At 44.1% G+C, this 23,914-nt stretch overlaps 1 protein-coding gene across 3 annotated transcripts in view; it reads right to left on the bottom strand.

The window, feature by feature from the left end:
• LOC116835908 (cytochrome P450 4V2-like) overlaps positions 1 to 23,914 on the bottom strand; it is a 122,878-nt gene that overhangs the window by 5,516 nt on the left and 93,448 nt on the right. For all 3 annotated transcript variants that reach the window (XM_032799182.1, XM_032799181.2, XM_032799183.2), the window contains 4 exons: positions 17,055 to 17,167; positions 13,881 to 13,966; positions 2,488 to 2,678; positions 1,859 to 1,928 (listed from right to left, as the gene is read on the bottom strand). In XM_032799182.1, the coding sequence (XP_032655073.1) occupies positions 1,859 to 1,928; positions 2,488 to 2,678; positions 13,881 to 13,966; positions 17,055 to 17,167 (460 nt within the window). The remainder of the gene's footprint in view (positions 1 to 1,858; positions 1,929 to 2,487; positions 2,679 to 13,880; positions 13,967 to 17,054; positions 17,168 to 23,914) is intronic.

The raw sequence follows: 23,914 nt of genomic DNA, 5'->3' as shown, positions 1-23,914 counted from the left end.
GAAGTCCACAACATTAATCTGCGTTTGCAATAGGATCAGTCACAAAACAAATCATTGTATTACCAATTGCAATGATTGCTAATATAATCTGATGTAGACCCGTATGGTCTGATTCTTATGGTCACTAAGGCTTTTATACTGCTGTGGCATAAAAAGGGCTTGGAATGAAATAATACACTTAACCCAAGTAAGGTCACTTTACACTGCTACGGTGTGACTCTAATTTATCTCACTTCACTGTTGTGTTGCACCTCGTGTCTTTTTACAATACGCATGACGAGTGAAAAAACATTGAATTCACTGACACCATTTCATACTCTCTTCGCACTCTGTAAATGTTTATACAGGGCAAATCACAGTGGTTGGGTTTAATTGCTCCCTCACCCAAAGAAGGCTCAAGGAACTGTGGTGATAGTCCAGTCAATATTACCATGGAAGGGTGTTTGCAAGGATCAATAGGGATTAATAATAAGAATTTTAGATATACACTGGGACACATCAGTTGGAGGAACAGAGAGGAGGAAGACCTTAAGGTATTGGTTGATAGCAGGATGTCTATGAGCCGCAATGCGATATGGCCGTTAAAAAGCAAATGCGTTTTAGGGTGCATCAGACGAGGTATTTCCAGCAAGATAAGGAGTGTTGTACCGTTATATAGGCGCTGTGAGACCCCACCTGGAATATTGTGTCAGTTCTGGTGTCCCATCTTTAAGAAGGATAATGTTCAAACTGGAACAGGTTCAGAGACAGGCCTACTGGATGATCCGAGGAAATAGAAACTGCCCTTTGAAGGAGACTCAAAGAGCTTAGTTGTTTAGCCTGGCCCAAAGAAAGCTGGCGGGGGGATATGCTTGCTCTATATAAATATTATAGGGGGATTATGTTAGGGAGGGAGGGAATTATGTTAAGCTAGTACTAAGTAGGCACAAGGACAAATGGTACAAACTGGTATGAGGAAGTTAACTTGAAATCAGACGAAGGTTTCTAACCATTTAGGGGAGTGAAAGTTCTGGAACGCCTCCGAGGGAGAGTAGTGGGGGAAAAAAAACTTATCTGGCTTTAAGACTAATCTTGAATAAGTATCTGGAGGGGAATGATATGATGGATAATTTAATTTGGCAATTTGATCTTGGATTAATCAAGCAATGAGTCTGTCAATGTCTGTGGGGGATGTTGGAATGGATGGGATCTGAGTTACTGCAGAGATTCTTTCCTGTGCTGGCGGTGATCTTGGGCCCACATGCTCAGGTTTAGCTGATGCTTTTGGGGTCGGGAAGGAATTTTCCTCCAGGGCGGATTGGCAGGGGCCCTGGAGGTTGTTCCCTCGCCTTCCTCTGCAGCGTGGGCATGGGTCACTTGCCTGGTGGTTCCTCTGGCAGCTTGAGGTCTTCAACACAAGTGAGGAATTACATAACTCAGTCATGGTTAGGGGGTTTATACAAAGTGGATGGGTAGGGTTCTGTGGCCTGCTTTGTGCAGGAGGTCAGACTAGATGATCATATTGGTCCCTTCTGACCTACGAGTCTATGAGTCTATAAGTGCAACATGTTCACACATTACAGCAGCTGGCCTTGTGGAGCCATTACAGAGGTCTCTTCTGTGCACGTACAGCTTGCATAGGTTCTACCATCATCCTGCCACACTACCTCCATATACACTCCCCCATCCCCACACATGAGCAATGAAAGACCTAACTTGTACAGCAGGTCTTGTGCGTGGGTGAATTGTTGTTCTTCTGCAGGCTTTGTTGTCCTACCTGATTTTGCTTTAGAAAGATTTGAGGTGCTATAACTGACACTGGCATTCTCAATCCTACACCAACAAAACTATAAGACAGACTTGAAAGATCTACACTTACTTATAAACAGCACGGACATATTTAAAATCTCTATTGTTCTGTGCACCAACATTCTTGCCCATCGCAGTTTCTAGAAAGAGAAAAGAGAAATTTATTAAGAATACGTTAGCTGGGTGGAAAGCCAGAAGTACATTGAGAACATATGGCCAAGTGTTGCATAAAAGCATTGCAGCCATTTACATCCTCATCTCAAGGCGTTTCTCTTTTTTTTAGAATGTGTACTCTCTTTCCGAGTCTAGTCCTAATATTTCTGTTCCTTTAACTCTCCCTCAAATTAGATTCCATATCCCTGTTCCAGCCCATAACACAATGTTTGAGTGTTCAGATAGACACAAACATAATTAAAACAGAAAAGATGTGTTCATTATTGATAATACAATAGTGGTGGTGGAAGACCAGCAGGGCTTTTTTGTCAATTATCTCAACAAATGAAACTGTAGCATTGTGGACAGCTGTAGTCTCCTTATCATTTACAGCACTTCTATAAAGGCAGCAAAGAATCCTGTGGCACCTTATAGACTAAGATGCCACAGGATTCTTTGTTGCTTTTACAGATCCAGACTAACACTGCTACCCCTCTGATACTTGAGCACTTCTATAGCAACTGTTGAATCATCACCAGGACTTACCACAGATTATATCCAGGGCACAGAGAGCGATGTCTAGAAAGCAATCAAAGGGCTCTTTGTCAACATGCTTTTCAAGTTTATCAACCAAAATATTGGCTTGTTCGTTCATAACTTCTAGAAAATCAGCTAAGATCGTGAAGTGGAACGTGGGAGTTATCATTTTCCTTCTGGAACGCCACTTATCTCCAGTGCTACAAAATAAACAGTTGGAAATTAAGTATTAAAAAACCTCAAAAAAAGAAAACAATTAATTGCTTGTGGAAGTGATCAGTGAATATATGATTTCTGGCACTAGAGTAGCTACAACTGGTAGATAGATTCTCAGAGCTAATCTTTTCAAATGTTGCCAGTAGACCACATAGTCTTTGTCAGTCCATCTTCACTGATGACAGTAAAGAGTGGCTCTAATGACTTGTAACATTTTTCATATATAAATTAATGTTGGTAGTTGCAGCCAGCACTGCTCACCATAAGGGGCAAAGTGGAAGTACATTTTGCTACAAAACTCTTCTAATCATATAGTACTACTAACAGCTTGGTGCTAACTGTAGCTGCTGCAAGACAAATATGGTCAACAAAAAGTTACCCTAAGGCAAGGGCTCACATTGAAAAGGCACTTGGGGTATAAGTGGGTGAGGAGAAGGGTAAATAAGAAGTCCCTTGTTAAATATTTAGCAACCCAGCTCCAGCTAAGGTAAGCCTATCTTCACTGATAATCGTAAATGGTGGCTGCCCTCCTGTTATGGGGTGGTCACCCACTCCGGCCCTGAAAGGGTTATAGCCAGCCCTGGGACAGGGCTGGGGCTGCGAGCCAAAGACCAGGCTGATAGGGGAGGCAGCCACAGCTGAGGCCACGCCCCAATTAGGCCACAGCTGGCCGTATAAATTGTTGTCAGCCAGGAGCTCAGAGAGTGTCTCTGTAGCTGTGGAGAGATAGGCCTGGCTGCTTGAGAGCTCAGCAGGGTATGTAGAGTGGAGCAGGGCTGGGGAAAGCCCAGAAGAGCTGGGGAGCTCCAGGCTGGAAAACCCCCAGGCTGCAGGCCTTGGTAAAGGCTAGGAAGTGTAGTGGGGTTGCAGAGGTGCAGCCCAGGGTATGCAAAGGCAGCAGGTCCAACATCCACCCTTGCTGATGGTGAGTGGTTTACAGACTGCAGTCTGCCCCAGTGTGCAGGGGCTAGATGCTCTCTGGCAGTAGCCACTGAAGCAAGGTTGAGAAAGAGGGTTTGGGGGTTCCCCTGAGTGGAGAGACCCAGAGAGTGGGGGTACCACCAGGGGTCAGCACCCAAGATAAAGGGGCACGGGGGCCTGGGAGGGTCACAGGGGTCTGAGGCATGCGAGATACCAGCCGGCAGAGGATGCTCCAAGGCTGGAAAAGTTAATTTCCTGGACAACCAGTGGGAGGTGCCACCCTGGTGAGTCGTCACCTGCTACAGAGTGGTGGAGAATGCAGGCAAGAGCAGTCCACCCCTGATATAAGGGGCAAGGCAAAGACCGGGATGATGGCCGAGTGGAGAGAAGAAAGGGGTGATGGATCCCCGATAAGCAGAGGTATTCTTCACAGAGGGTTCCTGTGCCATTCCAGGCTGGGCTCCTGGGTCTGGTCCCCTAAGGAAAGGGGCAGCCTGAGAGCCTGGAGAGACTTGTACAAGAGCTCAGGGAAACTCAGAAGAGAGAATGGGAGGTACAGTGGACCTTGGAAACAGGAGTTGGGGCGGCCAGCAGAGGGGCAGCAGGCCCTGGGGAAACTCCTGTGGAGGGAGTTCCCAAAAGACCACCGAGACTGGAGGAAGAAACCCAGCGCTGCGGCCAGGAGGCCCGAGGTAGAGCGCCAGGCGTGTTACACCTGTGGGCAGTGCGGACATGTTAGGGTAACTTGTCCCTCCTGGGAGCCACACCCATGCTACACCTCCTTTTTCCATTATGTAGAAAAGTGAGGTTTAGGGATAGTTACTGCCTAATGTTCAGTTTATTACATCAGTATCATCTACCAAATATTTCTCAAAGAAGAGGATTCATCTCCCACAGAGCTTTTAAGGTGATGGGATGGAGACTAAATGAATTGCAGAGAAGCTAAATGAATTCTTTGCTTCAGCCTTCACAGCTGAGGATGTTAGAGAGATTCACAAATCTGAGCTGTCCTTTGGAGGAGACAAATCTGAGGAATTGTCACAGATTGATGTATCACTAGAGGAGGTTTTGGAATTAACTGATAAACTTAAAGTAACAAGTCACCAGGACCAGATGGCATTCACCCAAGAGTTCTGAAAGAACTCAAATGTGAAATTGTGTAACTATTAACTATGGTTTATAACCTGTCCCTTAAATCGGCTTCTGACTGGAAGATAACTAATGTAACGCCAATATTTAAAAAGGGCTCTAGAGGTGATCCCAGCAATTACAGACTGGTAAGTCTAACGTCAGTACCGGGCAAATTAGTTGAAACAATAGTAAAGAATAAAATTGGCCAGACACATAGAAGAAATAAACTGTTGAGGACAATAGTCAACATGGTTTTTCTGTAAAAAGGGAAACGTCATGGGTCTTACTGAATTAATATAGATTTCTTGAAAGGGGTAAACACACATGTGGACAAAAGGAGATACAGGTGGCCCCCCAATTAGTGTACGTTAGAATTCCAGGAAGCCTTTGACAAGGTCCCTCCACAAAAGGCTCATTATTATGGTAAATTAGTTTTGTCAGTGGATAAAGAGGAGGGAAGATCCTTTCATGGGACTGAGAAATGGTTAAAGACAGGGAACAAGGGTAGGAATAATGGTAATTTTTTGGCAGAAAGTGAGAGAGGGGGCATACTAGTGGTGGTTCCCCAAGGGTAAGGTCCTAGGCAACAATCCTATTTCTACTATGCATAAATGATCCTGGACAGGATATGGGTACGGCAGTGAGGGTGGGTTGGAAGTTTGCAGATAATACTTAAACTGCTCAAGGATAGTTAAGACCAAAACAGTTGTGCAGTGAACTGGTCAAACAAGATGTCACAAATAACGACTTGGGAAAAAAAATGGCAAATAGAAATTAATGTGGAATAATGTAAAGTAATGCACATTGGAAAAAATAAAACGGAACTCCCAACTGTACAACATAATGATGGGGGCTAATTTAAGGGTGTGCTACATACTAATGCAGAGAAAGAGATCCTTCGGAGTCATCAGTGGGATAGTTTCTGAGAGAAGTCATGCAGTATGCAGCGGCAGTCAAAAAAGCAAACAGTGTGAGGAACTTCAAAAAAGGGATAGAAGAACACAGACAGGAATATCATTATTTCCTTATATAATTCATGGTACAGACTCCGCACATTTTGTAATGATTTAGGCGGGGTTTGGAATGGGTCCAATATTGAGGGAGAGACTTAAAGGAGGCTAGGACCTTTTCAACTGGAAATAGAGGGGCTTAAAGGGGGGGCATATGATAGAAATATATGAAAATCAGGGAGTGGGAGTAAGAGAAGGTGAAGAAGGAAGTGTTATTACTTGTCCCCAATAAATATAAAAGAACAGGACCCACCCAAAAATAATAATTGGCAAGGGCAGGCTCTTAAACGCATTTAAAAGGGATAGCTTTGCTTGTCTGCTGACTGTGTCTATTGCATTGCATCGACAAACGCATGTGGTCGTTATTGTGGAGCATGCTATATATTGCTCACAGGGGTGAGCAGCACTGGTGAAGTCTATAAATGGGTAGGGTGCTCGTGCAGGGCAGCGGGTTGGGAAATTGGAAAGGGCATTAATTGTTTAATGAGGATAGGCAGGCAGGCCGACCCCACGTGAGATTGTGGGTCGTCGAGGTGCGTGTCGTAATAGGTTGGCTGTCACAAAGAAAGAGTCCTGTATGTGGAAGCAGCTGTGAATAGTCAGGGGGTATAGTGGGCAACGGATGGTAATAGCGTTGTGAGGGTCGCGTGTGTATGAGCGCACGAGTGAATGTAAGTTGGCAGGTGCAGATGTCGGGATGTGTGATTATTTATATGATGAGGGACGCGTGCTGTAGGGTACACGAGGAGGCAGATGAACCTGTGGACACTCTTGCTGAGGAGGGCAATGTCATTGGTGGTGAAAGGACAAGGGAACTGATAAGGGTTTTCGAAAGAAGGAACTAGACAAATTCATGAAGGTTAAACTCCATAAAAATTATCCTAAGGCAAGGGTTGATATTGAGAAGGCACTTGAGGTGTAAGCGGATGAGAAGAAGGGTAAATAAAAAGCCCTTTGTTAAATATTTAGCAACCCAGCTCCAGCTAAGCCCATCTTCACCGATGGTGACTGCCCTCATTTTTCCACTATGTAGAAAAGTGAGGGTTAGGGATAGTTACTGCTTAATGTCCAATTTATTACATCAGTATCATCTACCAAACGTTTCTCAGAGAAGAGGATTCATCTCCCACAGAGCTGTTAAGGTGATGGAATGGAGACTGGCCAAGTATATATTTCTGTGGTCCCTGTCCCCTGAAAATAGCTGTTTCTGTTGCAGTGAGACCAACTAGTTTCCCTCCTCCCATAAAGCTCTTTCAGGGTGCTTGATCCTAGCCTCCAAAGCCATCTGCCTCATTCTGGGGTGGGCCAAGTCTACTCCACCTTCCCCTCTGCTGGGGTGTCTAGTGACTGTCACTGATGCTTCTCCAGTCCCCTCTCCTAACTACTGCTGGTCTCTGAGGTATGGATGTGCTTGATCTTGCACCATCACAACACAGCCTGGCCAAAGGAGCCAGTGGCCCTTCTCTCCTTAGTTACTCTAGCCTGTCTGCTCCTTATGCTGAATCCCTGCTGCAATCTTAAGAAGAGGCCTAGCCTGTGTCGCAGATGGTTTCAGCAGGGAACACAGCATCTTCCTGTTTTGAGCAGGGGAGCTCACAGCCACACCCCCAGTCCTCGTGCCTGAAATCTCCTATTTTTTATATGTCCCCGAACTGACCCTCCTTTGTCTATAGAGTGAAAGTCAGGAATGCAGCATTGCTGAGATGCAGCCACAATGTTAGTTCCTATATTAGACTTGGGCTTCCAGAATACCATAAGTAGGTACTATTGCACTGGGGGAGGAGTAAAGTGGGGCCTAGCCAGGGCCAGCCCTCCCTCATGAATGGCATCCCCAGAACTGTACAGGGGAGACATTCACAATGGACATTAGGTTCCTTCTCTCCCCAGGCACATGTCCTCTGGGGAAAAACACAGCAGAGAGGAGCCAGCCAGAGGCCAAAGCCAGCAGAGCAGCAGTAGAAGCAACTGAAGCAGGCACCCATGTACAATGATAATATTTCCACAGCTTTGACTGGACTTTCTTTGCCTTGTGCTGACTGGGGGAATGGAAGGGAGAAACAGCCAGTGTCTCTATACCTCAGCTTTCCTCCACATCTCACCTGCTCCATATACCTTTCTCCCTTCCCTCTTCTCATCTGCTCTATCCCTCTCATCACTCTCCTTTCCTGCCTTTTCAGTTGTGTGAATCTCCTCCTAGCTCCCTTCAGAAAAAATCATAGCACCAGTATGACATTTGTGCTTCCACATTATTCACTTTGCTTGTGGGTCACATCCCTTTCCCTCACCCTGTGTTTGTCTTGTCTACTTATACCATAAGCTCTTCTTTGGGGAAGGGAGTATCTATTGCTATGAATGTGTATGGTGCCTAGCAAAAAGGGGCCCTCATATTGGCTGGTCCCTTGGCATTACCCTAATAATCATGATTCATAATAATAGGAGACTATCCCTCAGCAGAGGTGATAAATGCGTATAATTGATAAAGGTGGTGTGTTTATGTATCTGATATAGCACATAAATCCAAGCTGACTGGGAGTCAGATTCTGTCTGCAAGCTTGCTTTTCATTACACCGCAGCAGCCACACTTAAGTTCTAAGAATAATAAAGCTCTAAGAGCATAAATGAAGCAGAAAATAATAATTCTGAATCAGATAACTGGCAAGGTGCTCAGGGTGTGCTTCCCAAAGGGGTTAGGTGCTGAATTCAGATACCTTGTGCAGAATTTAGGTCTAGTTTGCTACAAAGTACAAAAGGCCCTAGTAATGAATGTAATGTTATGGTCGTGGCTAAGTAGTTGCTCTGCGGCTTTGAAGGGGGGGGAAGGATTCTCCTGCTCCAATCCCCCATATAGTAGTGCTCAACATGCGCATTATTCTCCTTCTTTTGAGCCCCAGGGTTTGAAAATGAGCTATGTTTATTGTGCCACTTGCTATGCACCTAAGCTGCTTGGTAGCCCTGCAGAGAGGCAGTGTGGTCCAGCCGATCAGGTTTTGGAATAGGAGTCAGAAGACCTGGGGTTTTGTGCCACTATTCTGCTAGATGACCTTGGGAAAGTCACTTCACCTTTTTGTACCTCAGTTTCCCAATATGTAAAATGAGAATATTTACCCCTATTTTAAAGGCTCTTTGAGATCTACAAGTTAAAAGTGATACATGAGAGGAAAGTGGAAGTAGCAATCAAAACACACACACAAATACTTAAAGGATGGAAGGAAAGGGAAGCAAATGGCAATGAATACAAGTTAAAAATGTAGGCAACTGATATGTGAAGATAAAGAAATATATGAAATATCAATTTCCAAATGGGTTAGAGACAATAATAAGGTATTTTAAACTTATTAGGAGCAAAACAACCCTATGTCAGGTATCAGAACATTGCTAGATGTAAATGATTTAACTTTAAATACTGATGCAGAAAAGGGAGAAATGTTCAACAGATATTTCTGTTCTGTGTTTGGAACCATGCAGCAGCACGAATCCATTCCATACAATGTTGTCGATGGAAAGAAAGGTAAACATCTATAACAAAGGAGGATGTGAGGCAGTGACACTCACCTCTCATGAGCACCCTCTTCTGGTTGGATGTGTCTGCAGTCTTTCAGTTCTGGTGGCCACTGCTGGTGGCTTCTCAGCTGGTATTTTTAGTGATTCAGCCCTCTGGCCGAATCACCCACACTGTCTATATGTGAATCAGAACAGACCCTTTCCAGGATATACAGTCCACCAGAGGCCTGTCTCTCTACCCCTTCCCAAGCTCAGTCTTTAAGTAGTCCCGGTCCTGATATCGGGCCATGCCCCCAGGGCTACCTCCCTGAAGACACTATCTTCCTGCAGCCCTCCCCAGGCTCAGTCCCAGCAGCCAGCCAGGAGTGCCTCCTTAGCTCCCCCAGGCACTGCCCAAACTGAGCTGTCGATGGTCCCGCTCTTCTTTCAGACACCCAGTAACCTGGTCCTTTCCCTTGCAGGTCCATGCAGCAACTGACAGCTCTGGGCCTGTTGTTCCTTTTTATATTGCCCTTCTGGCCCCTGATTGGCTGCTCCAGCAGACTCTGATTGACGGCCTCCCTTGCAGCCACTCCTAAGGCGCTTGGAGTACTTCTCTTCCGCTCCTCTCTGGGACAGGGTGTTGCAGGACCCTGAGGCCTCCAGCAGGGGGCCTCTGGGCCTAGTCTACCTGTCACACAGCATCTGCTTAAATTAAACATTTCCAAATCCACAGATAACTTACACCCAAGAGCCTTAAAGAAACTAGCTGAGGAGCTCTCTCAACCACTAATGTTAATTTTTAACAAATCTTAGAAAACAGGGGAAATGCTAAAGGATTAGAGCATGGCCAACATAGTTCTAGTATTTACAAAAGAGAAAAAGGGATGACCCATGGAACTATACACTGGATAGCCTGATGCTGATCCCAGATAAAATGATGGAAGGGTTAATTTGGGACTCTTATTAAAAAAAGAATTAGAGGCTACAAATATAATTAATGGCAGTCAGCATGGTTTCAGTAATACATGGGCCAAATTAACCTGCTGTCTTTTTTTTTTTTTTTTTAAGAGCACAGTTCCGGTAGACAAAGGCGACTATGTCAATATAGTATACTTGGATTTCTCCAAGGCATTTGACTTAATGCCACGTGACATTCTGATTAAAAAGATCACATTATATGGTAATAACAGGGCATACTTTAAATGGATTAAAAACTGACTCACTGACATCTCAAAAATGTAGTTGCTAACGGGGATATATTAGTGAGTGAGACCATTTCTAGCTGAGACCCCTGTGATTGGTTCTGGGTCAACAGCTATTCAGTATTTTTATCAGTGATGTAAATGATAATATCAAATCTTTGCTGGTAAAGTTTGCAGATGACACAAACATTGGTAGGGTCACCAATAATCAGAAGACAGGTTACTGTTACAGAGTAATCACAATCCAACTAAATGTGTTTTAAGAGAGCCAAATGAAAGATAATACTTCTGGGAACAAGGAATGCAGGCTATACCTACAGGAGGGTCACCTGGAGAGCAGTGACTCTGAGAAGGTCTTATCAGTCATCATAGAAAATTACCTCCAGATGAGCTCTTGGTGCAATGCTGTGGTAACAAGGACTAGTATGATCCTTGGATGTCAAGAAGGGGAATAGCAAGTAGAAGTAAGTGATCTTGCCTCTGTACACAGCATGGGTAAGATCGGGACTACAATACCATGACCAGTTCTGGTGAACATTTGGAACAGGGGCTGTCTTTTTATTTTATGTTTTCACAGCACTTAGCACAATGGGGTTCTGATCCATGATGGGGGGCTCCTGGGCAATACAATAATACAAGTGGAGGAGGAGGAAGAGGAGGAAAAGGACAGTTTGAAGGAGGGCCACAAAAATAAACGAGAGCTAGAAAACAAGACTTACAATGTGAAGCTTTATGAGCTCAGTTTGTTCAGCTTATCAAAGAGAAGGATGAGAGGTGACTTGATCACTGTGCACAGGTACTTACACATGGAAAAGGTATCTGATAGAGGGGAGCCTTTTCAGCCTTGCTGACAAAGGCAGAACACAATCCAATAGTTGGAAGTTAGACAAATTCAGCCTTGAAATAAGATGTCATTTCCTAGCCATGAGGGTAATTAGACTTTGGAACAATTTACCAACATAGGTGGTAGACTCACCATTGCCTGGAGTCTTTAAAATGAGATTCTATAGCTCTCTAAAAAATATGTTTTAATCCACCTTCAGGCCGGATGGTCATTGTGGGCTCTCTGGGCTCAGAATCTGTGAATTTATGAATCCCACCCTTCGTCCCTTTTCTTCATGGACCATGGGGAGAACAAATGTGTCTGCATTGCCCTCACCATGCTCATTTACACTTGCAGCTTTGTACTAAGACAATGATTATAATCAAATCTCATTCTTCAGGGTTCACCAGTCACCTGTAATCATCAGGGAGGAATTTTTTCCCCAATGCACAATTGGGCAGATTTCTTGTGGGGTATGGTGAGGGGGGGTTCACCTTTCTCTGAAACATCAAGGATTGGCCACTACTGGAGACAACACACCAGACTGGGTGGACCACTGGTCTGAGTCATACAGAAAATCCTCTCTCTGACAATGGCTGGTGTGTCTTGCACATGGACTCAGGGTCAAATTGATCACCAGATCTGGGGTCAGGAAAGAATCACCAAGTCAGATGGGAAGGGTACTTGGGCATTTTTGCCATTCTCCACAGCACAATGTGTGGATCACCAATGAAGATCATTTGTGCATAGCTTACCTAATCAATTTCCTGCCATTGCAAGAGCCTTGGGTATTGGTCAGTCTTTCTTGTACTCTGCCTCTGGCACACAACAGTCTCCTGAGGACTGACATACTTTAGTTTAACCCAAGCGTGACAGATACGGCAATTTCCTGAAATATACTTGGGAGACCTTACTGAATTAAGTTTACATATCTTTAGGGTCCATTGCATAAAATGAATGGTTGTGGGCTTGAATGATCAAATGACTATATTGAACAAAGTGGCAGACAAAAATGGATTTTGGGGATAATACCAGTGAAATGGATTTCCTAGGAAATATCTAGGGGGGAGGTGAATGCAAATTCACCCCAACCCCACCCCCACAGTTATGCAACTGCACCCTAAGGACAGGACAATCATCACCTGATTCTCTAATCCCGGAATCCCAAGATCAAAGGACCAAGCCGTGCAAAGGAAAGATGAATTTATGCATGGCTGTGCCTGTTCTGAGTAAAAGCTGTAATGAACTCGTCACTACAGAAAAACCCTTTGGTGGGATTGGAAGGACTGACTCCTACCAAAGCCTCTGCTGGAGTAGGGTACGGTGGTGGGTCATCTTTGGTAAGCTTTTCAGCATGTGTGTAGGTTCTTTTATTCTGTTTTCCCTGTAATCCTTTCACCTTAAAAATAAATGTGCTTGCTTAGAAAGAGCTGTGTGGGAACTTACACCTGTGTGCAATTCAACTGTCTATAGCCTTTGGAGAAAAAGCAAAATACAGACACTGGCCTGTTCAGGTAGTTGTGGCTTGCTGGGAATATCACAGTATAGGCAGGGAACTGTGCATCCTAGAAAAACCTCATCAGGAAGGAAAGAGACACAAAACAGTGATGGGTGAGGAGTTTGCAGGGCCGGCACTACCATTTAGGCAGCCTAGGCAATCGCCTAGGGCGCCAGGCTTATTTGGGGGGCGGCATTTTGCCGGGGGGGGCGGCAGGCGGCTCTGGTTGACCTGCCGCAGGCATGCCTGTGGACGGTCGGCTGTTCACGTGGCTCCAGTGGACCGCCCGCAGGCATGCCTGCGGCAGCTCCACCAGAGCCATGGACCAACGGACCCTCCGCAGGAATGACTGCAGCAGCTCCACCGGAGCTGCGGGATCAGTGCGGGGGTGGCAAAATGGCCGTGCGCCTAGGGCACGAGAAACCCTAGCGCCGGTCCTGGGAGTTTGGAGCCTCGAGTGAGTGCCCTTGCACATGACTCGCCTTGAAGTTCAGGAAGCTGAGTCTGAGGACAGCTGACAGCTACATCAATAAGACTAAATGTGTCATTTGTGTGGGGAGAATATTTGATATTGCTGGATTATAATTGACTGATATTCTTTTGCTGAAGAATTAAAAGTTGTTTCTACACCCCTATCCTGATATAACGCCACCCTATATAACACAAATTTGGATATAACGCAGTAAAGCAGTGCTCCGGGGTGGGGGAGGGCCTGCATGCTCCAGTGGATCAAATCAAGTTCAATATAACGCGGTTTCACCTATAACGCGATAAGATTTTTTGGCTCCTGAGGACAGCGTTATATTGAGGTAGAGGTGTATAAATTCTGAAAACTCGAGCTTTATGAATCCGAGTGAGGTCTTACTATATCATTTGCTCTAAAGTCTCATTCACAGTCCTCACAGCGCACAATCCTTTCAAGAACTGATCCTTTCTAGACTCCAGATGGTGGCAGAAGGATCCCACTTTATGGCTCTGCAGGCAATATGTGGGCCTAAAGCTGCTCTTTGGGCATCTGTACTTTACATTCTAATATTCAGACCATAATTACGCTATATCTTAGAACTTAACTTTATATAACATTAAAGGTACATGACTCTATTTATATATTACTATACCTTGTTAGAAGTCCTGTGCCAAGCCATGGATGTAGAAATTTGTACGGAAAAGATTTTTCTACATGCTTTGAACTGTTTAGAACAACCTACCAACAGGAGAAAAGACAGAGGGGAAATATCTCTTTAAAAGAAGAAGTTGGTAACACTGTATACTCATTCTATTTTTTAGGAGGGGGATATTTGCAAAATATATTCAAAGCTATGACTGCTCTGCTATAAACTTGACCACCCATTTACAATCATAGAGTAGAAGGGTCTCAGGGTGACACTGGGTCAACCTGAATTTCTTGGGCATCTATTTAAAGACTGAATTATATACACATCTAGAGGCTGATGGTAGTGGGCACGTTTTATACATTTTAATACATAAACATATTATCCTGATAATCAGTGGCAGAAGAGATACCTGAACAACAGAGTTACCTTAAGACTACTTTAAATAATGCATCCTCCTTTATAAAATAACACCTATGGTTTTAATTAAAACACTTTTTTCAGTTTTAAGATGATTGATGCAAATTATATAATTTCCATCAGTCCTCAAGTCCTGTTGAGAGATTTTTGTATGCATTTTATTTAATAAATACAATAAAATGTATCTCACCTGTATATCACTTGCTAATAAAAAAACAACTGTACCTCAAACATAATAGAACAACACTGACATTTTAAACTAGCAGATCATTAACACAGTATCTGCTACCAGAACCTGTTATGTTGATAATGCTGTCAAGGTCTTATTCCCACTTTGAACTTTAGCGTCCAGAAAGTGGGGACCTGCATGTACCCCTCTAAACTTAATTCCTATCTTAGATCTGATAACGCTGCCACCAACCAAAATATAGTGTTTGGTACACTTTCTGTCCCCCAAAACTTCAGCAGCAGTCGTTAACCTAGTATCTGGCTACCAGAACTGTTAGTTTGATATGCTGTCAGGTTTATTCCCACTTGGAAACTTTAGCGTCCACACGAAAGTTGGGGACCTGCAGTGTACCCTCTAATTAATTCCTATCTTAGATCTTGACTAACCATGCCCACCAACCAAATTATGTGTTTTTGGAACTTTCGTCCCCACAACCTTCCCTGGGGGACGCCAGCTCAATCCTTTGGTCTTAACAAAGCAGGACTACATTACTCCTCTCCTTCCCTCCCAGTTTTCCCTCTCTGGACTTAGTACCTGAGATATACACTGATCCAAACTCCTTGGATCCTAACAGAGTAGGGAAATTTACTCCCCCCTTTCTTTCTTCCCCCCACCAATCCCCTTGTGTCTGGGTTCAGACCAATTCCTGAGTCTTGCACAAGGGACAAAATCACAGATTCTTAAAAGAACGCTTTTTAATTACGAAAGGAATAGTTAAAAATCTCTGTAAAACCATTAGATTGGAAAATGTACACAGGAGTCTTCAGCTTATATTGAATAGAGGATCCACTCCCCCCGTGCCTAGATCAGGAATAGTACATCAGATGAGGAAAAAATGCCTTTCCAAATCAAATAACATTTTGCAAATAGACACCAACACTAAAGACTATCTGCCTTCTATTTCTAGTACTTACTATTTTTGAATGATAGACTGTTTTCGCAGATTGGGAGAAATCTGATGGAGCCATCTCCAATTTGCTCCCATTGGTCGGGTTTCACCGCTCAGGGCAAATGGGGGCTGAGGAAGAGGGCCAGTAGTCGCCCTCAGCAGGGGCTTTCCCTGACAGTTATCAACAATCTGGCCAAGGGCTTCCTGAACACGCGGTGGACCGGCTTTAAGAACCACTGGCTCTTAATTCCAAGAGAAACAATAAACACCCAAAAGCACAAAACAAGACTTCCTCCACCAAGCATGTGAAAGATCCTGTCCCCCGTATTTGGTCTTTGTAGTTATCAGCCAAGTTCACTGAGCTTGGTTAACCCTTTACAGAGGCACGAAGGACACTTAACCCTTAACTATCAAATCTTATTCATTTCATCAGTTCAAGTCCTGTTGAGAGATTTTTGTATGCATTTTATTTAATAAATACAATAAAATGTATCTCACCTGTATATCACTTGCTAATAAAAAAACAACTGTACCTCAAAGATAATAGCACAACACTGACATTTTAAACTAGCAGATCATTAACACAGTATCTGCTATCAGAACCTGTTATGTTGATAATGTGAAGTGAAGTTCAAGGTTTTCCACAGTCCAAAACCTGCATAAACATTTCCTCTTGCTTAGTCAAGAATCATAGATGCATTTTAATCAATGAAAAGACACAGAAGAAGAAATTCTGAATTTATCTCAAAGCAAATTACAAACCATTCAGGCTAGACTGCAATATTTGCACCTGCCATAGCAAAGGGGATGGCACTCACACCCCTGCAAGGAGAACACCAGGGGTATTATGTCTGAGTTGCACTGACAGGGAGTGATTTGTGTCATCCCTTTAGCTCATGCAATATACCACTGAGAGGAACATCCGGCATGCAATCCCTGTGCTCTCTGACTGCCTAGAGTTATAAAGCACCTGCACAAAAGTAGGCAGGGAGGACAGGCAGGGAGGAGGAGACCTGCATGAAGCCTAAGCTCTAGAGCAGTGGTTCTCAAAGCCAGTCCGCCGCTTCTTCAGGGAAAGCTTCTGGCAGGCCGGGGCAGTTTGTTTACCTGCCGCATCTGCAGGTTTGGCCGAATGTGGCTCCCACTGGCCGTGGTTCGCTGCTCCAGGCCAATGGGGGCTGCAGGAAGCGGCAGCCAGTACGTCCCTCAGCCAAGGGCTTTCCCTGAACAAGTTAACAAACTGGCCAAGGGCTTTCCCTGAACAAGCGGTGGACCGGCTTTGAGAACCACTGCTCTAGATGTAACAAGAAGTTTGGTGACTGTTATCTGTCCTTTATGACCAGCCATTTCCAATGTTTACTATAAAATCTGGAGATGAAACAAACAAAATTTTAAATTAGGGAATCAAGTATCACAGGGGTAGCCGTGTTAGTCTGGATTTGTAAAAAGCAACAGCGTCCTGTGGCACATTATAGACTAACAGACGTAGTGGAGCATGAGCTTTCGTGGGTGAATACTCACTTTGTCAGACGCATGTAATGGAAATTTCCAGACGCAGGTATAAATATGGTTAGGGAATAACTGTCATAAATTGTATGACTTATACAAACAAATCTATTAAACATGAGATAGGAACACTCACCTCCACAGCATCTGGATGATATAAAATCACAAAAGGCAATGGTCCTATCCAAAGTTTTAGCAGAGGCAGATTCCTGTATTCTTCTAAGTTGGTTACTATTTGTTTAAAGAAATCTGTGAGGAGAAAAATCAGTTTGAATGGGCCAAACCCAGAACTTCTGTAATCATGTAATTGATCATGAGTTCACTGCAGTGTTAGTTTTGCTACTATGACAAAGCCAGTATGTTTTGCACTTATTTATTATTTTGATTACAGTAGCACTTAAGGGTTCCAGCTGAGATTGTAATAAGCACTGTACAGATATAGGAATCTTGCAACCTAAATAGAAAGGACAAATGAAAGAGAGTATAAAGGAAATATTTTATCTCCTTTTTACAGATGGGGATCTGACACACAAAGAGACTATGTGACTTGCCCAAGGTCACATAGGAAATCTATGGTGAAGCTAGAAATTAAATACATTTCTTCAGATTCCCAGCTCAGTGCATTAGCACAAGCCCATCCTCACACTGATTAATTTTTCTGAACAACATGATAGATGGAATATAAATCCTTGGGGTTTAGGAACATGTATTAAGAACAAGAGAACCTCTACAGATTGACTTTAAAGACCTTAACTGAGTCCCTTTAAAATGGCACCAAGACATCTGAGATAAAAGGGGAAATGAGATTGTGCAGATTAATAAATCATTCCACAATCATGCTAGAGTCCACATTCGAGCAAAATTTCTACACAAAAGACCAAAGGGTCACCATCTATTATTAATGTTGCCTGACACTTTCCACCATAAGGCCTCGTTTTTAATTGCTTATAATTTTGCCAAACTTTAACAGTTTGGGTTGCAATTTCCCATGCCAGGTGCTCACCTCAAGCCAAAACCGTTCAGTTGTTTTCAAGAACAAGGCTAAGTAAAAATATGTTGTTGTTTTGCTCATGTTAAAAAAAATCTTGAGACCTTTACTTTTAAATGCTTTAACACCTCCATGCAGGGGAGTGGACTGCGTGTCAGGAATGTATCTTGTGCCATCCCACTAAAAATCCACCCAAATTTGATCATTTTTAGTCTTTGAAAAATCACATTTTGTATTTGTTCAGTTAGGGGTGGCTCCAGGCCTCAACGCAGCAAACGCGTGCCTGAGGCAGAAAGCTGGGAGGGAGCGGCATGCTGGTCACCATGAGTCTGGCAGCCTTCGGTGGTCCGCCAGTCCCGCGGTTTCAGCAGCAATTTGGCAGCGGGCATGCTGTAGGCGCGGGACTGGCAGATCACCCATAGAACTGCCGCTGAATCCGCGGGACCGTGGTGGACCTCCCACAGAAACGTCACCGAAGACTGCCTGACTGCTGTGCTTGGGGCGGCAAAAAGCATTGAGCCGCCCCTCTGTTCAGTAAAGACTCACTGGATCTTAACAGCTAAAAATCTCTGAAGATTCCTTCTTCATTGAACATGCTTGAGTTTCTCACAGCTCCTGTGTGTGACCAGACCAGCCTCCTCCATCCCCTCACAGCTCCTCTGTGTAACCACACTGTGTATGTGCCATCCCTACAGAGCAATTGAGCCTCCTCCCCTCACTCTCACGGCTCCTACATGTGACAGAACTGCACGTGTGCCCTGTCCACAGAGCAACTGGCTATGCTGCATCCCCTCCCTGCCCTCACATGTGACCACACTATGCATGTGCCATCCTCACAGTGACTGAGATGCCTCCATCCCCTCAACAGCTTCTGCATGGGACTGGACTTCACATGCCCTCTCCAGCCATGGGTTAGGAGGCTAAGAAGAACTTTACCCATAATGGCTGCTTCAGCCCAGGGTGCAACTGGGCACCATAACTCAGAGCAGGGAGCTTCTCTCTTCTGTGCTCTCCATGACCCTACTGCTGGTACCCAGGAAGCATGGAGGAGGAAGCTGCAGACGGGACAAAAGTCAAATGGGGTAGGGGGGAAGAGAAGGAAAAGAGTAGATTGGGACAAGAGATCTCATGAAACTGGGACTAGGGGGGGACTGGGCTTGGCCAGGAAAGACTGGGCTGACTGGGCAAGGAGACTGGGAGCTAGGGAAGGAAGGGCATGTTGGGATTTGTTGGGTGGGGAGGCTAAGACTGGTTAGGTGAGGAGACAGGAACTAATTGGGCAAGGAGACAAGAAATCATTGAGAGAAATGGGAAGATAGGGGACTAGGATACAGTTAGCTGGAGGGTTGAGTGGAGAGAGGGAACCTGAGACTGTCTGGCCACAAGACCGAAACAAGGAACCAGGAGGAAATGGGAGCAGATGAGAGAAGAGACAGATCTGACAAGGAACTGGGGTAGGTGGAAAGAAATTAGACTGGCTGGGAAAAGAGACTGAGGGTATGTCTACGCTACCTGCCGGATCGGCGGGTAGTGATCAATCTATTGGGGATCGATTTATCATGTCTAGTGCAGACGTGATAAAATCAATCCCCGATCACTCTGCGGTTGACTCAAAATCAATCACTCAAAAGTTAGGAAATGCCAGAGTTCAGGCTCCCTGTGTATCCTTAAGAATATATATTATGACACAATCTAACTACATGATCACATATTTCTTCCATGGGCCCTGTGACTGATTCAGTGCATGGAATGGACCTGCTCTGAGGATTAATCAGGGCCACGTAAGTGAAGGAATCTGCTGTCTATAGGATCTGTGCCTCATTTGTTATAGAAGTTGAAAGGTGCATAGTTAGGGCTATACCAAATTCACGGTCCACTTTGATCAATTTTATGCTGAGAGTATTTTAAAAATAACAAATTTCATTATTTCAGTTATTTAAATCTGAAAATTCACAGTGTTGTAACTGTAGGGGTCCTGACCCAAAAAGGAGTTGGGGGGGGAGTCACCAAACTATTGTAGGGAGGTTTGCAGTACTGCTACCTGTTCTGCTGCTGGTGGGGAACTGCCTTCAAAGCTGGGCATCTGGCCAACAGCTGCTGCTCTCTGGCCACCCAGCTCTGAAGGCAGCGCAGAAGTAATAGCAATATCGCAACCCCCCCCCCAAAATAACCTTGCGACCCTCCTGCAAGTCCCTTTTTGGGTCAGGACCCCCAATTTGAGAAACACTGGTTCCCTCTGTGAAATCTGTACAGTATAAGCTAAAAGCACACAAAAGACCAGAGTTTGTTGTAGGTTGACAAGATTTCACAGTCCTTGACGCGTTTTTCATGGCTGTGAATTTGGTAGGGCCCTATACATAGTGAATGAGGGCAGGGGGTTGCAGGAAGAGAAAGGAGTATCTGGTGATTAAGATAGTGGAATTCTGCCCTGGAGAACTGGCTTCTACCTCTGCCTCTGCCACAGAGTGTGATGCTAAGCAGGTCACTTAACCCAAATTTTCCACACTAATTGTGTGTTCCTCATTTTCTGTGGGCCCAAGTGAGGCCTGCTCAGGAGAAGTGCTGAAGTCAGCAAGAGCTGTGCTTGAATATATAAAGGGTGATACGTTGTTAAGTACTATAAAAAAATCATGTCTTCAGCATCTCAGATTGGACACCTAAAATTAGTGGACATTTTTTACCTTAATCTCTCTGTGCCTCACTTCCCCATAATAATACCCTCTCACCTCACAGTGGTGATGCAAAAAATAATTAGTTAATGTTTGGGAAGCAGATGGATACTACTGTGATCAGTATCACAACAGAGCCCCTTCATATCACAGTTTGACTAGCATGCAGTAAATACGGCCTATAGCAACATACTCAACTGTGTAGTTAAAATAAAACATTGAACAGCTGCTCATTAATTAAGCACTGTCCATCCTACAGCAGAATGAGGCCAGGATCCAATGGAAAATACAGTATGTGATCATGTAACTAAAGTCTATATCATAATCCATACACACAAAGGAGCTCGTTTAAGTTTGCATAGCCAACTTTAATGCTGGCATTTCCTAACTTTTGAGTGCTTGACTTGGAAACCTTCATAAGATTCTTTTAAAATAAATGTGTGTGTGCGATAGATATAAATGTAGCAAATGCTGTCTTAGGCCCTGACCTTGCAAGGAATTCCACACAGGCAGCCCCCTGCACTTGTTCAGAGCAAATGGCAGGATTGTGGCGCTCGTGTATGGTTTTTTAACTCACTTATATCATAGAACAAAGTCAGAAATGACGTAAAAAGAGCAGTTCTGCCAACTAGATCTTCATCAGAATGTATGATGCAAAATAAACATAGTTAAACAACCCAGAGCCTTGAAAATTTCCCTGGCACTGGCAAGACATTCCTACGCTTACCCTGATCAAAACAAAATTCTGCTTTTAAAGACATTCACTGGCTTTCCAAATAAAATACTATAACATTTCCAAAACTGAGACCTGTCTGCTCTATAACTGGTTTCCAGGCCCTGGGCCAGGAATGCAAAGAGGAAGACCTGGAAGCTTCCCTAAGTGAGAGCTATTGGTTTCTGTAGAATCTATGCTTTCTGCTCCTTGTGGTTGTGAAGATAACCTTCCAAATCTGACCCAAATATGATTTGATGCAGCACTTCCTGGTCTTTCTAAATCAACCGAGAGATTGTGCCGGTTAGGTTTTTGGAAGGGGGAAGAGCTGCTACCGTTAGGAGCAGGGTTCTGTGTGCATGAGTATGTAAGAAGGCTGCACTTTCCACCTACTGGAACAGAGGCTTGAGTGCAGACTTACCTCCTGAAGCAAAAGTCCATGGGAACATTCAACCACCCAAGTAAAAGGCTCTTTGGATGTAGGTGAGGACATCAACAACACCCCATTGCCCCTTAGAGACAGTTCTGTGGAGAAGAGTGTCTCTTGCCACAGCAACAGAGGATTCAGGGAGCAGGATGCCAAGTCCACCAACCACAACCTACCCCAAGCAGAGATTCATCTAAAGGGGCCCCAACATGGGGCTCTGTGCTGGAATGTCTGCCCATGTTTTTAATTGGCCCTCATAGGAGTTTGATTAAAGGATAAAGGGCCCCTGGGTCTTTGAGGCCTCTTGCGGGGCTGGTGCTTCAAAACTCCACTCCCAGATGACCTGTGCTGGCCTAGTGGCTAATAGAAGCTGCTCTTTGTGAGGAGTTGTGCACCAACTGGGACCCAGAGTCTCTAGATGGGTTCCCTGCCCAAGTGTAAAGGTCCAGGCCATTGTAGTTTCTCATGGTGGCTGTGCTGCGGCAAAGAGCTCTGGGGCAGCTTGGAACTTTAAAGCTCCACATCTACAAGGCCTGTGGCGGCAGCTGTTGGGGCCATGGAATGGGAGGTGCTGAGAGGAGCCAATGTGCCCCGGTGCATTTGCCTTAGCTCCAGGAGGTAGGGAAGGATCCAAGAGATTACATAACAGTTATTTATAATGTGCTACAAATGGACTTTGTTGTTTCTCTAGTAAGAGAGTTGTGACAGATCTATGTTAATTACACATAAAATAATGACATAAGATACTAAGTTCAGGAGTTATGAAGTCCACATTTTATAGAACTAAATATTTTACAGATAGACAAACACAACATGAAATAAAGCTCACAGTTTATAACATTATTAATATCTTTAGAACCATATTAGTTTTTGAAACTAAGTTATTCTATCCCTCTTATTTCTAAATCATCTAAAGAAAGCAGAGAACCATTTAGAGTCTGTCTAGGAGATCAGCTTGCAGCTCATGATCCAGCATATGCAACTGCTGGCAACAGAGCCAAATGGAAAATTCTCTCTTACCTATAGTACATCTACTATAGTTCTGTTTTGCCACAGAAGCATTTTGAAGATGCAAGACTATATCTTAATCTATACTTTAAGGAAAATTCTACAAGTGTGAGAAGGGCAGGACTAAGCCTCTATATTTAGCAAAAACCTAACAATAAACCAGATCAGCTACCTTTTGGGATATCCAGACACCAAATAAAATTCACCATGTTAGATGTTCAGTTGGTGTAAATCAGCAGCACTCCATTGAATACACTGGATTTACACCAGCTGCAGATCTGGCCTATTGTTTTCCCAAATGACATCAACAAGAAAAAACTTCACCAGCAAGAGCATTAAACCTACAAAATTTTGCAACACACCTAGAACTTGGGACAGTTATTAATAAGTTGATGTTAACAGAACAATATATTAATAATGTCGTAATGTAAACAACAATTTGACAAGACTAAAATACAACCTCGATTTGCTTTTCTAGGATTACACAGGATAAAGGGATGACTGGGCACATTAATAATAATAATTATTATTAGTATTAACATAGCACCCAGGTGCCCTAGTCATGAAACTAGACCCCACTGTGCCAGGCACTGTACACAAACAGAGCTAAACAGCCTACAATCTGAAGCCAAGGGGTGAGGTCTTGTGACTTACCTTAATGTGAGCGTGCAACTTCCTGACAATGCAAGGATATCTACAAACAGCCCTCTGTCACAATCATGCCTGTTCTCCCAAAAATAGTTGCCTGTTTCTAAGTCTGTGACAGAAACCCGCCCTGTGCTTTATAGTATTGTCTTCTTCAGTACAACCACCACACCCAGCCTGCAGCAAAGTTAAAGCAACTAAATAACCCTTTTTCTTCAGTCCACGTCAGGTACCCCAATATAACACTGTCCTTGGGAGCCCAAAAATCTTACTGCGTTATAGGTGAAACTGCGTTATATTGAACTTTCTTTGATCCCCAGGGCACGCAGCCCCAAACGCCCGCAGCGCTGCTTTACTGTATTATATCTGAATTCCTGTTATATCGGGTCGTGTTATATTAGAACATAAGAACATAAGAACAGCCATACTGGGTCACACCAAAGGTCCATCTAGCCCAGTATCTGTCTACTGACAGTGGCCAATGCCAGGTGCCACAGAGGGAGTGAACCTAACAGGCAATGATCAAGTGATCTCTCTCTTGCCATCT

This window comes from Chelonoidis abingdonii, chromosome 5, assembly GCF_003597395.2.
Source record: "Chelonoidis abingdonii isolate Lonesome George chromosome 5, CheloAbing_2.0, whole genome shotgun sequence".
Classification (NCBI taxonomy): Eukaryota; Metazoa; Chordata; order Testudines; family Testudinidae; genus Chelonoidis; species Chelonoidis abingdonii.
Note: the sequence above shows the minus strand (reverse complement) of the source record. Positions and strands in the feature narration are given on the sequence as shown.